Source organism: Salvelinus fontinalis, chromosome 3 (assembly GCF_029448725.1).
Source record: "Salvelinus fontinalis isolate EN_2023a chromosome 3, ASM2944872v1, whole genome shotgun sequence".
NCBI classification, from domain to species: domain Eukaryota; kingdom Metazoa; phylum Chordata; class Actinopteri; order Salmoniformes; family Salmonidae; genus Salvelinus; species Salvelinus fontinalis.
In genome coordinates, this window is record NC_074667.1 from 8,073,353 (window position 1) to 8,087,309 (window position 13,957).

Here is a 13,957-nt window from a genome sequence, read left to right on the forward strand (position 1 = left end):
ATCCCATTGGGCTCTGATCAAAAGTGGTGTACTCAATAGGGAATAGGGTGCCATTTCGGACGCACCCAGTCTACAGTATGCAGGTTTTACACCTATCCCTGGAAAAAAGTTCATGTGTTGAATTTCTGGGGGAGATGACAAATATCTTCTTTCCTATTTTTTACAAACAATAGTTATGGCGCAATTGGTAAGGAGTGCCCTAACTGACTGACTTGAAAACAGCTGTAAGCATTTGTGACTGTAATTATTCTTCCAGTGTCTTTGCGGTGTTTGGTCAAACTGAAGATGGCATAGCTACCTACAAAAGCACCCACACGGTTTACAGTCAAGCACCAAAAGCAGGTCCTGGCTTTCAAACTGTCTACCAATACCCATCCACACACACACACCCAACCACAAATCATCACCTGTAGATCAGTTTTAGAGGTGAGGTACGTTCATGCCCAGACGTTCTGTCCTGACTTGGCGTTGTTCAGCACCCCACTAATTCACCAGCAACATTACTGCAGCCTGGCACGGGAAACTAAGGTAATTACCATCACAATAAAACAACCCTAATGAAATGATTTGTTTCCCAACGACATCATATGCGAGCGACTAATTAAACACTGAAATTAGCATAAAAAAATAAATAAAAGACAATTGAGACCAAATGGGGAGGTAGAATCTCTGTCGGATTCATAATAGGATAATGTGGCATTTAGGTTTGACAGCAGCCAGATGTTGGCTCCCATTGATTGAATCCCATTCATTTCTCACTTCAGTGGAAAAGTCTATTGTCCCCCTATTGATATCATACATTCCAACTGGAGGAGACACAAGTGCTGCAACCCTATGGGTCCTGGTCAAAAGTAGTGCACTATACATGAAATAGGGTGCCACTTGGGACAAATCCAAGATGCTTGCCTTGTGCAGAGAAACATGTTTGGCTTGTGACAGGTTCTTTAATATTCTAGTGGTTTGGTAGGCAGTTATTTTGCAGCGGTTTTTAGCCACCGAAATAATGAAATGACTATTGGATTTGGGTAAGCTCATTAAGTATCAGAGGGCTACAAGCCAGCACAGAAACCACAAATGAAGGGAATCGGGACTAGAATCTGTACGTGTTGCAGCAAGCTCAGTACAAAAAAGTGTGATGCTTTAATACACTTTTGAAGCTTTTCTGTGTTTTAAAATATAGAAGATAAACACTGAACAGGGGGAGAAAAGGGAGGGACAAAGGGAATGAAAAGGTGGAGGCTAAGTCTTGCCCCCCTGGGGAGAGGCTCTGATCCTCCATAACAATGGTCTCCTTCTGAAAAGGGTGGTCCTCCATAATAGTTAACATTAATCTGAAGGAAAGCCTAAACAAAATTGCATTTTAATACACGTCTCCTGGACCTCATGGATTTCCAATAATCCCATAAATCCTGTTCGGAGCAACGCAGAGGGGGAGAGAGAGAGAGATAACAGGGGAGGAGTAGGGTGAAAGCTGAAGCGGACTTTGGTTCAATCTGTTTTCTTGGACTTGTTCACAATGCTCACTATCATACAGGTGAATGGCACCGGTACTTAACTATTGGTCAAGGATAGCCAAATGGAAAACACAGAGAAACTTCAAGACAGATTCCAAGGGTTTGTGATAATGAACGTGTATCAGAGTGTGACTGTGCCCTAATGTGTGTCCTGCTGGCGATAAAGTGAGTGGCCCAAGCTGATGCTGCAATCTCCAAGGCCATCCAGCCTGCTAGGCCTTGCCCTGGCACGGGGGAGATCGATGCCCCCTCTGTTTAAACAGCCTTAATTTATAGCAGGCCTAGCAAATGGAATAGTCACTGGCCATTGATCCGTATGGACCGAGGTGCTGGATCGGAGGAAGGGAGGGAATGGCTCAAAGTTCCCTGGAGTCCCATGCATGATTATTCATGAGGGGGGGAGTTACCAAACCCAATTACCAGTTTAAAAAGACAACACACTTTTTGTGTGTGCACCCACACACACACACACACACACTCAGGTCTCAAACACACACAACAATAGTGTTCACCAAAGGCCACAGCAGCTGCTGATATCGATAGAGTTCCTATAGAGGTAATGTTATAGTCAAAACGTGAGCAATAGGACTACAACAAATACAGCGTAGAAATGACATCCAACTGCTCATCTCCGCATTCATGTGTCCTTCTGATACAGATCTGAATTTGAGCCCAAAGGCACTCCACATTCACGCCAGAGGCACTCCACATTCACGCCAGAGGCACTCCACATTCACGCCAGATACTATCTACAGTACCTGGATCCGAGTGCTATTCAGCCTGGATTTACTGCTCTCCTGAAGAAGATTCACTGGTTATCATGCCGATTATATAGTCATTTTACATAGTGAACCGAGATACTTTTAAAGGATGAAAATAATGGCAAAGACGGAGGAAGCCAGCCCAGCAGAAAGCAAAGTAATGCAATTAGTGGGCTTGATATTGCAATGTGTTTTTGAGGATGTGTGGAAATCATTGTTGGAAAGCCAGTACTTTAGAGTAAGCAGAGGTGGTTGGTTCATTGAAGCGCTCATCTGCATTGATTTCAAAAGACTAGCTCCGATTTTGACAGAACCCAGATATCCTTTTTAGAGGTCAATGGTCGCATGTCTAATTGGCCTAGTTAATTTCCTGTGTGCAGTTAATTAATTCATGATGGATTACTGATTAAGACCAAAAAAACATTCTAAATAGCACACCTGCCTCATTTCGCTCCTGCTACAATGGTGTGGACGTCAATTTAGTATTGATTTATTGTATTGTAAGATGGGATAATTATATTCCTCTCTCTCCATCTCGTGCCACGTGTGTGACCATGTGTGCGGCCTAAGCGTCCCTCTAACGAGGAACTGAGACAGGACAGGGGTGCGGTCTCGCGTGCTGAATCAACAACTGTGTGGGCACATGGGTCAGGGATCATCTGATACACAGACAGACATCAGGTCTCACCATCACATGTCATTGGTGGAACATCTCTTACGAACGGTGCCATGGAGAAAGAGCTCGGAAATGAAGGGAGTGTTTTGAAGTCAAGCTTACCCGCTTAACCACAACACAGTGATATCATAAACACAGACGACGACTGATATTCTTTCCTAAACATACCATGGAGGTCAGGCCATGCAGCTGAGCAGGGTTGGCTCTTTCTGGGGGGGGGGGTCAAATCTCATAACTTGCTTCCTGGAAACATTTGAAATGGGCATCCCTTCTAGGTTTTCATATCTGAGGAATGTATCAAATGTTCTGCTTTTATCCACAGCAGTCCCTGGACTATTAGGATAGAAAACAGAAGAGATGAAGTGCATCTCTCTGGTGGGTCTAGGTCGGACCTCTTGTACTAGCCTTTCTAGACAGACGGGTTGCCTCCCACAACGTAGGCCTATCAATGTTCTGGCTTACATGTCTAATTATACATCAGTTTGGCATAGAGGAAAGGGCGGAGTTGGGACATCCTGCTTTCCTACATCACTGCCTTATCCACTTGTTGCCATAGCGTTAAACATCACCAGGACACAAAATAGTATCTAGGAAGATGGAGATCATAGAGGTTATTTTTAATGAGTGCATTTCGCAAGTGGCTAGTTTGCGTCAACCACCACAATGGTTTCGCGTGCAAAATTTGGTTTTGAATTACACCATTCTGGCATGTCTGCCTTGTGATTTGTTGGGAGAATCAGTCTGAAGAGAAACATCCAGATTTTCTTTTTCTTTTGGAAGTTATGGCAATCTGCCATTAATCCCAGACAGTGCTGTTGCTCTTAGCTCTGGGTTTCCGATACTACTCTTATACAAGCCATACTGATGTTTAACTCCAGGGGCCACATCTAGAGAAGGGTTTCCTAAACTTGGTCCCGTGGGCCCCACTAGGTGCTTGCCATAGCACTACACAGCTGTTTCAAATGATCAAATGTTGAGGAGTTGGTTATTTAAATGAGCTGTGTAGTGCTAAGGCAAAAACGTTCACCCAGAGGGGGCCCCGGGACCGAGTTTGGGAAACCCTGGTCTAGAGCGTCACATCAGGGTCAAGCCCTGTACATGGCATAGCTCATCAAATGGACCTGCTATTGTGTGCTTATGTATTGGACACGGATATGAACAAGAGTCTCCTCTCTCTGGTTTAGTAGATTCAAGTCTGGCTGTTCTGTACAGGGCTCTATCCGACCTGGTTTACTCTATCTAGCCTCTCTCTGTCGCTCCAGTGAGCCACTGCTCATCCACTAACAGCTCACTATAGTCCCAGTTCAGGCAGGGGGTGAGCGAGCCATAAACATCTAATAAGGAACCATTGGGGTTCTCCTCAATGAGTCAGGTCTACTAACCGTGTACTTTGGGGTTAGGGTTGGTTTGTCTCGCACTGCTCCATGTCACAGCGCCTGAATGTCATTCAGTGTTACAATGTATCCTTTCAGAGGACTCTAGACCATCCTCTATCCCTGACAAGAACATCTATAGGACAGAGGAAAACCCATTACTATTTTGGGGTACCATAATTAACATAGCTCTCCCATAAAGCCAAATACCACAAGCACAGCCATATAGCACACAGAAACAGCCATAGACCAGCCCAACAGGGAGGCAGAGTTCGTGGGATTCGTAGCAGCAACTAGGTCGACCATGATAGAGTTTCTGCAGGCCTATCCTGCATCGGAATCATTCACGAACTTGCACTATACTAGCAGGTGTACACACACACACACACACACAAGCCGCTTTGCTTCATGAGCGCACCACACACATCGACATGGTCACAACTCAATTACAGACATCTCCACAGGGACCGGACTCCACCTTGACCAATGGGCCTTGTAATTGGGCAGCCTGCCACCTCTCATCCTGAGATAGCCCAACAGTGTCTGTAGTGTAGTAGCTAGCTGGCCATGATCCTGCTGATTTCCCACGATGCAGCACATAATTTACGGGCCACTTGATAGCCCCACCACAACACACTCCTCTCAACAGCTTTAACTCTTAAAATACACAACCAATGGAGACCCTAGTACCACCCCTAACATTATCATCCATCACTGTCAATCTACAGCGCCCTCCTGAATTGTTATTTATCCAACCTTTATTTAACTAGGCAAGTCAGTTAAGAACAAATTCTTATTTACAATGATGGCCTAGGAACAGTGGATTAACTGCCTTGTTCAGGGGAAGAACGACAGATTTTCACCTTGTCAGCTCGGGGATTCGATCTAGCATCCTCTAAGTTACTGACCACTAGGCTACCTGCCGCCCCAACCTTGGAGTCAAAATAGTGGCCCGTAAATTATGTGCTGCATCGTGGGAAATCAGCAGGATCATGGCCAGCTAGCTATCAGGACCATGATTGGCACCCTAGGTAAATATGAACAAAAATGGCTGTGAAACAATGTAAATGTTGTTTATCAGCTTGATCTTACACTCAAAATATCATATGAATCTAACCTTTAATTGAGTTAAAATTGTTCAAAGAAAAATCATTAATAAATAATTATTTTATTTAAAAATATGCGTCACAGTTATTGGCACCCCTAAAAATTCTTATGAACAAAATCTAATTGATGTATATTCCGATTAAGATATTACTTTTTAAAGTTAAATGTGAATCTTTGGGAACTTGTGTTCATCCATGAGTTCCTGTTTCACTGGGGTATAATTATGAGGTGACACAGGCTAAACTCCCTTACGTCATCCATCAACATCAGAAAGGCCAGACAAATTAAATGAAACAAAAAGGGTTTTGACCTTCACAAATCAGGCAACGGCTATAAAAAGACAGCTACACCTGTAAAAATACTCATAGCCACTATTAGGGCAATAATTAAGAAATGTTTAACAACTGGAGCTGTGATGAACCTGCCTGGAAGAAGACGCAAGTGTATTTTGCCCCCAATGCACAGTGAGAGGGATGGCTCAAGTGGAATTGTTTTTGCCCAAGGACCGCAGTTAGAGAATAGCAAAAGTTGGTTACATCAAGTCTCCAAAGCTACAATTAAAATCACCACCTATATGCCAACAAGTTATTTGGAAGGGTGGCCAGAAGAAAGACTCTGCTGTCACCAACCCACAAACGGAAGCCCCTGGAGTTTGCTAAATGTCATTGGAACCAGGTTTGATTGAAACTATGTTCTATGGTCTGATGAGACTAAAATAGAGCTTTTTGGCAACAAACACCAGAGCTGGGTTTGGCGTAAAAAGAGCTCTGCAGAAAATAACCTAATCCCCACTGAAGTATGGTTGTGGAGCTGTGATGTTGTGGTGCTGTTTTACTTCCAAAGGCCCTCGGAACCTTGTTAGGATACCTGGCATCATGGACTCCAAGTACGAGGAGATTTTAGGTCAAAACCTGGGTGGCTGTTGGATCTTCCAGCAGGACAACGATCCAAAGCATCAAGCAAAAAAAAAATTGTTCACTGACTATAGAATCAAGCTTTTGCAATGGCCATCCCAGTCCCCTGACCTAAACGAAATTGAAAACCTGTGGGGTGAGCCGAAGAGGAGAGTCCACAAGCGAGGACCAAGGACTCTGAAAGATCTGGAGAGTTTCTCTATGGAGGAATGGTCTCAAATCCCTTCCTATGTGTTCTCCCACCTCATCAAACATTATAGGAGACGACTCCATACTGTTTCATTGGAAAAGGGAGGGTGCACAAAGTACTAAACGCTGGAGTGCCAATAATTGTGAGATGCATGTTTTTGAATAAAACAATTATTTCTTGCTGACGATTTATTTCTTTGAACAATTTTAACTCAAAAGGTTAGACTGATATGATATTTTGAGTGTCAGATCAAGCAGATAATCAATGACATTTATTCACAGCATTTTTTGTTCATATTTACATAGGGTTCCAATAATTCAGGGGAGCACCGTAGATCACCCTGTAGTAAATAACAGTAGGCCAGGGACCATTAAGCAGATTTTTTTCTTGAGAGGATGGTCAGAACATAATTAGAAATCATTTGTAGACAGCATATTGACCGTAAGCCCAAAGATATTTGAATAAAACTATTTCAAAACTTGCTTACATTAGCATAGGATCACATATAGTTTATATTATGTGTGGGAATACTTTGGAACAGATTATTATTATTTTTTTAATTACAGTATTATGTCCAACAATAAAAAATAAAATAAAAATGTTTTGCAAAAATTCGAATAAAAAAATGTCAATCACCCATGGGGGAGGCCGCCAGCTGGGGAACCCTGACACACACAATCAAAACGGATAGAGTAATTAAATGAATTGATGCAAAACAATGTATTCTTTGTAGAACATAAACTAGCCTAAATTATTTAGGCATATTTTCTAGCAGTGTTAGAGAAAGAATGTCCCTTTGTCTTACCCCAAACAATCTCTCCTGTTTTGGAATTAATATATGAATTAAATGTTTATGGTTACAATATAATTCAGCGCCTGAAGCACAGTGTAGAAGCCTAATTTCTATGTCATATTAGCAAAAGTGTGTTAATGTCATTTGGGTGAATGTCTTGCCAATAGGGATACTAAGTCACCCGGCGAAGTGTATGGCAGTGACACTTCGCATTATTGCCACCATAGCTCTCCATAACAGACTCTATGAAACAATCAGGTAGCTAGTGCTGCAGGGATCTAACAGCACTTTTCATATAAGCCCTGGCAGGTGTAATAGAAACACAGAATTCCAAATGTCACCATTTACTAGAGAAAAACATTAAAATTCCACTGTCAAAGCGCCTAGGGTTGGCCTGAAGCAGAGTTATAATGAATTTCTACAAATGGGGAACAATATAGACGAAGGCTAACCTTAACAAGGTTGAATGTGGAAGTCTCGCTGTAGAACGAATTGTCTCTACTAAAGCAGTAGACCGTGATGATGGTAATGTTATATCAAGATGTTCCTGCCATACAGATTGCAAGAGATTGTTGATATACCGATTCCATTGCACAGGATGTATGAGTTGATATATAACAACGACTTTGTCTATATCAGCTAAAACTGTTGTACAGAATTCTTGCCACCAACAAAATGTTGAATATTTAGGGCATACAATCATCGCAGCTCTGTAGATTTTGTTGTGAGGATATAGAATCAATAGACCATTTGTTCTGGTATTGCCCTTATGTAGCCTGTTTCGAGTCTCAGGTTCAGGAATGGCTGAAAAAACATAACATTCATCTAAAACTTGCCTTAGAAATAGCATTGTTGGTAGATCTGGATAGACCCGGTCAGTCAATTACTAATATACTCTTAGTAAAAGTATTTCTCTTCAATTCGCAATGTGCAGATTCTATTCAATAGATTCAAATTGTATGTTAAACATCACAGCATAATTGAAAGACATATGGCACATAGAAATCCGAAGAGGGTGGCCAGCAGAGATAGGAAGGACAGACTGAGGGAAACTGAAGGTTGGAACGTGGAACTGGAGACAAGTGGGAGAAGAGTTGCTGGGCGGGGGACAGAATGACGGTCAAAGAAAAAAAAAGTACAAAATAAAGTCAAAATAAACAAAGAAAAGGCAGTTTGAATGACACTGAGGGGCAACGCTGTTACATCCATTGACTGTTTGCCTGAGGCTGAGGCCGAGGACGCACAGGTGCTTGCATGAACACATGTACAGTACCAGTCAAAAGTTTGGACACACCTACCCATTTAAGGGTTTTTCTTTATTCTTACTATTTTCTACATTGTAGAATAATAGTGAAGATATCAAAACTATGAAATAACACATATGGAATCATGTAGTAACCAAAAGTGTTAAACAAATACATGTATTTTATATATTTGGGATTCTTCAAATAGCCACCCTTTGCCTTGATGACAGCTTTGCACACACTTGGCATTCTCTCAACCAGCTTCATGAGGTAGTCACCTGTTATGCATTACAATTAACAGATGTGCCTTGTTAAAAGTTGAAATTTCCTTCTTAATGCATTTGAGACAATCAGCTGTGATGTGACAAGGTAGGGGTGGTATACAGAAGATAGCCCTATTTGGTAAAAGTCCATATTACAGCTCACTTTAAGCTTACTTTAAGACATGATGGTCAGTCAATACGGTACATTTCAAGAACTTTGAAAGTTTCTTCAAGTGCAGTCGCAAAAACCATCAAGCGCTATGATGAAACTGGCTCTAATGAGGACCGCCAGAGGAATGGAAGACCCAGAGTTACCTTTACTGCAGAGGATAAGTCCATTACAGTTACCGGCCTCAGAAAATGCAGCCTAAATAAATGCCCCAGAGTTCAAGTAACAGACACATGTCAACATCAATTTTTCAGAAGAGACTACGTGAATCAGGCCTTCATGTTCTAATTGCTGCAAAGAAACCACTACTAAAGGACACCAATAAGAAGAGACTCACTTGGGCCTAGAAACACGACCAATGAACATTAGACCGGTGGAAATATATCCTGCTGGTGACACTGTCAGTGATTTATTTAGAATTCAAGGAACATGGCTACCACAGCATTCTGCAGCGATACGCCACCCCATCTGATTTGGGCTTAGTGGGACTATCATTTGTTTTTCAACAGGACAATAACCCAACACACCTCCAGGCTGTGTAAGGGCTATTTGACCAAGAAGGAGAGTGATTGAGTGCTGCATCAGATGACCTGGCCTCCACAATCACCTGACCTCAACCCAATTGAGATGGTTTGGGATGAGTTGGACCGCAGAGTGACGGAAGAGCAGCTAACAAGTGCTCAGTATTTGTGGGAACTCGTTCAAGACTTTTTTGGTTGTACACCATGTATTTTTCATAAATGTTTTATGATGAGTATTTATGTATTTCACGTTGCTCTCTGTAATTATTCTGGCTGCTTCGGTGCTATTTGTGATTGTAGCTGCAATGTAAAACTATGATTTATACCTCAAATATGCACATTTTTCGAACAAAACATAAATGTATTGTGTAACATGTTATAAAACATTTATTATTATCGCAAATACCCTGACTCTGCGTTCAATGAACGCAAGAAAAGTGACAATTTCACCTGGTTAATATTGCCTGCTAACCTGGATCTTTTTTAGCTAAATATGCAGGTTTAAAAATATATACTTCTGTGTATTGATTTTAAGAAAGGCATTGATGTTTATGGTTAGGTACACGTTGGAGCAACGACAGTTACTTTTCTGCGAATGCGCACCGCATCGATTATATGCAACGCAGGACACGCTAGATAAACTAGTAATATCGTCAACAATGTGTAGTTTACTAGTGATTATGATTGATTATTTTTTATAAGTTAAGTTTAATGCTAGCTAGCAACTTATCTTGGCTTCTTACTGCATTCGCGTAACAGGCAGGCTCCTCGTGGAGTGCAATAAGAGGCAGGTGTGGTTAGAGCGTTGGACTAGTTAACTGTAAGGTTGCAAGATTGAATCTCCGAGCTGACACGGTAAAAATCTGTTCTGCCCCTGAACAAGGCAGTTAACCCACCGTTCATAGGCCGTCATTGAAAATAAGAATGTGTTCTTAACTGACTTGCCTAGTTAAATAAAGGTGTCCAAAAAAAAATAGGTGTCCAAAAATACAGATTTCCGATTATGAAAACTTGAAATCGGCTCTAATTAATCGGATATTCCTCTACTTAGGACATGGTGCAACGGGACCATAAGGACGTCTCTTACCCTGTCCTTCATCCTCCAGCTCTGGGCCAGGGCCTTGGAGCCCTCGATCTTCTCTGAGTGGCGTTTCTTCATGAAGGCCAGCGGCAGGTTCCAGTCGCTCATGTCCGCCTCCTCCTCCTCAGCCAGACACACGGCCGGCGAGTGCAGCAGTTCCGAGTCCATTTTCATCAGGGCCCTGAGAGAGAGATGGAGGTCAGGTTGAGGTCAATGTTAAAAAACGTTTCTTCATTCAATAATAGGAAATAGCTGTACAGTATGTTTTTGTGTAACATTGAGGAATATGATAAATATTTAACATGCATCCATCAGATGCAATCTATTGTTGACCAAAACTATTCAACCATTTTAAGTTCTGCTTCCTAATGACTAGGAAAGTTTGGGCAGCGTTGGTTTAGCCATAGACCAGCTCACAATACCGGTCAGATGAGGAGCAGCTCTGGGTTAAAAACTACCACCTCCTTGCTTTGGGACTCAACATCAGAAGTCTGTATTGATTGGACTCCCTGAGTTGTTAATCGTTCTGGTGGGTGGCAATGTTAAATAACCCTACCACAGTATAACTGCCCACACCAAAAAAAGTGTTTCCTGTCAACAAAGGCATTTGTATAATCAAGGAGCTCTACTTACCAGACGTAAAGTGAAATGTGACCCTAGATATCAAATAAACGTCTGAATCCAACTTGTCTGAACCGCACCATATTCTGGCTGTGTAGACAGCAGTAGATTTCGTGCTCGGAAGTCTCCCTTGAACTACATGGCCTAATAGCTTCCTGCTGTCTAACTCAACATGAATATGGTGCTGTTCAGGCTAAAGTTGGATTCAGACGTTTATTTGATAGCGAGGGAGACATTTAACTTTACATCTGGTAAGTACAGTTTCTCGAGATTATACATAGGCCTTTGTTAACAGGAAACGTTTTTTTGGTGGTTGGGTTATTTTCTGTTGCCAGCCACAATTCAGGGAGTCCAACCAATACACAGACTCCGGATGTTGGGTCCGTCCCAAAGCTAAACCACCACCAATAAATACCATGGACAATGACATCAGCAATCTCACATCCCTAAACCCCATTCACCACAGGTGGCCTTGGTGAGTGGGATATGAACTCAACAGCGTTAGCTTCAAAACAAACTACAACCACGCAAGACTCGTTTGTCATGATGTGCTGTAGTGAGCATATTATCGTTCTAATACGTACATAAATAGTAGCTACTGTATTTGCATTCGACACGGTTAACATTTGCTGTGTAAAAATGTTTAACTCTGACAATGACGTCTCACCAGTGAATTCCCTTTAAATTAACTTAGCAAATGGTAGATAATATGCAGAATGGACTGGCTAACTTACATGGAAATGCTATTGTCTAACGGGATAGTACATATTGCAGAATGATACATAACATTATTGGAAATCGGTAGAACGTTATCAAACTGCAGAGGTTGTACCATGCTCGCGCGTGGCTGTTCTAGAGTTCGTGGTCGAGTTTGACAGGTTAGCTTGTGGCTAACTAGCAGACCCTTAGCCGACAACTAGCTGGTATTGTTATCACAGGTTTGTACTTCATGCTTGTAAAACTGCACGTGCTTCATGTTACTTGTGGAATTGCAAGCTACAGTAGTTAGATAAACGTTTTAGAAAATAATGACTGGCAAGTGAAGCAAATGTGCAGAAATTGCCTTTTTCACAGGGTGGCGTGCAGCGTACAGACCTTGGCACGGTAGAATCCTCTTCGATACGGGGTGGGAAACCTTTCCGTCTCCTGACTATAATAGACGCGGTCGCACAGATAATTCTTGAAAGAAAATTGTACGGTAGCGTCCACAATTTGTAAACAATGTCGAACCCGACAGGTCCAAGTTCGACCGGTATGTGTTTGCAGGGAAATCTGCGGTTTCTCTCCCCACGGCTGCTCTTTGCTATGGGAAGGGGCTCGAGACGAGGCCCATCTTCACACGGACACTCTGCCACAACCACGCCACGCGCTGTCAGGCTCGAGCTGTCAATGACGCTTGTCGTATGGTCTTCTGACACAAACGTGTGGCACGTGTTGTATACTAGTTGCCGTGAAATTAACAAACAATTCCAACTATTTCTCCAGAGACACTCGTTCAACACTTCTGCAAGGGCGCCGCCATCTTGGGAAAGACCCACAATGCACTGTAGCACCCAGGCCTGGACTGAAGATGTCATTAAAAACGTCATCATGGTCAGTGAATGTCCCTTTCATCAAAATAAAAGTTAAATAGTCAAGTCAAGTCCTAACTATTCCATACAGTTATGTTGTGATGTCCCAATGGGATCCAAAAAAGATACGTTTATTATTGCATCCTGTACATTTTGAGAGACTCGTGTTGTTGAAAATCTTACTTTTTATTAAGCTTGCCCCACTATAGTAATATTTCATACTACATAGGCCTACCATGATAGTGCAAGTAGTGCCTTATCCCAAGGTCACTGCGCAATTATAGACTACATCATGTTTTAAAGTGAAATCTTTCAAGATAGTGTATTATAATCAAAACAAACATAAAATACCTTAAATGGGCAATAAGAAAGCACCCTCCCGCCCCTAATTCGGTAAAAAGCTAGAAGATGGAGCTGGAGAAATGTAATCACTCTCAAATTCAGACAGGCCTGACCAACACTAGGACTGACCATCCATGATATCAGAATGACAGTTTTAACCATATTTTGAGGCTATATGGTGTTTGTTTACATTTACTTTGTTTACAAACATTGGAGTAAAACAAGCTTATATTTTGGATCCTAATCGGGTAAGACAGTTGAACTAAGCTAATGAGGCATGTATAAGTTATATTCACCAAAGAATCAGTGGGTACATATAATTAATTCCAAAAATGGATGAAGCAACTGCAGATTGCCTCTTCAAACATTTAAAATGTACTTCTTTAAAGTATAACATTCAAAGGTTGCCCTTTCTTACCTAATTAGATTTTCTCTAGAAAAAAAAGAACATGCAATTCTTTAGCCAGAGAAACGTAACGGGGGAGGGGACGCAGGGTGGTGCTCAAAGACATTTCCAGCATATTTTTGGTTGTCTGTTGTTACATTCCTTCTGACCAGATTTTTACCTCAGGGTTACTCGACCGCAAGAATGTTTGCTGAATTGCACCTTGCAATTCTCACTGCCTGTTTCCACCGAACAAGTGAATTCACACAGAAAGCAGCTGCCTCTTTATTTTCCCTAGTATCCACTGCTGTCTGCCTTTTGTGCTCATTCCTCACTCAGTGGGTGTTTAAGGTTTTAGAAGAAACACTGGAGAGAAAAAAAACACATCCATCTGTCCCTGTGACAAAAATGAAACCCACTTTCTGTTTACTC

The 13,957-nt window shown here is 41.9% G+C and overlaps 1 protein-coding gene across 7 annotated transcripts in view; it reads right to left on the reverse strand.

Annotated features, from left to right (window-relative positions):
- LOC129837819 (regulatory-associated protein of mTOR-like) overlaps positions 1 to 12,760 on the reverse strand; it is a 180,472-nt gene extending 167,712 nt beyond the window's left edge. For all 7 annotated transcript variants that reach the window (XM_055904315.1, XM_055904299.1, XM_055904293.1 and 4 more), the window contains exons 1-2: positions 12,323 to 12,760; positions 10,613 to 10,787 (exon numbers count right to left, since the gene is read on the reverse strand). In XM_055904315.1, coding sequence (XP_055760290.1) covers positions 10,613 to 10,780 — 168 coding nt within the window. In that variant the 5' untranslated portion in view covers positions 10,781 to 10,787; positions 12,323 to 12,760. The remainder of the gene's footprint in view (positions 1 to 10,612; positions 10,788 to 12,322) is intronic.
- Between the last annotated feature and the right edge of the window lie 1,197 nt (positions 12,761 to 13,957).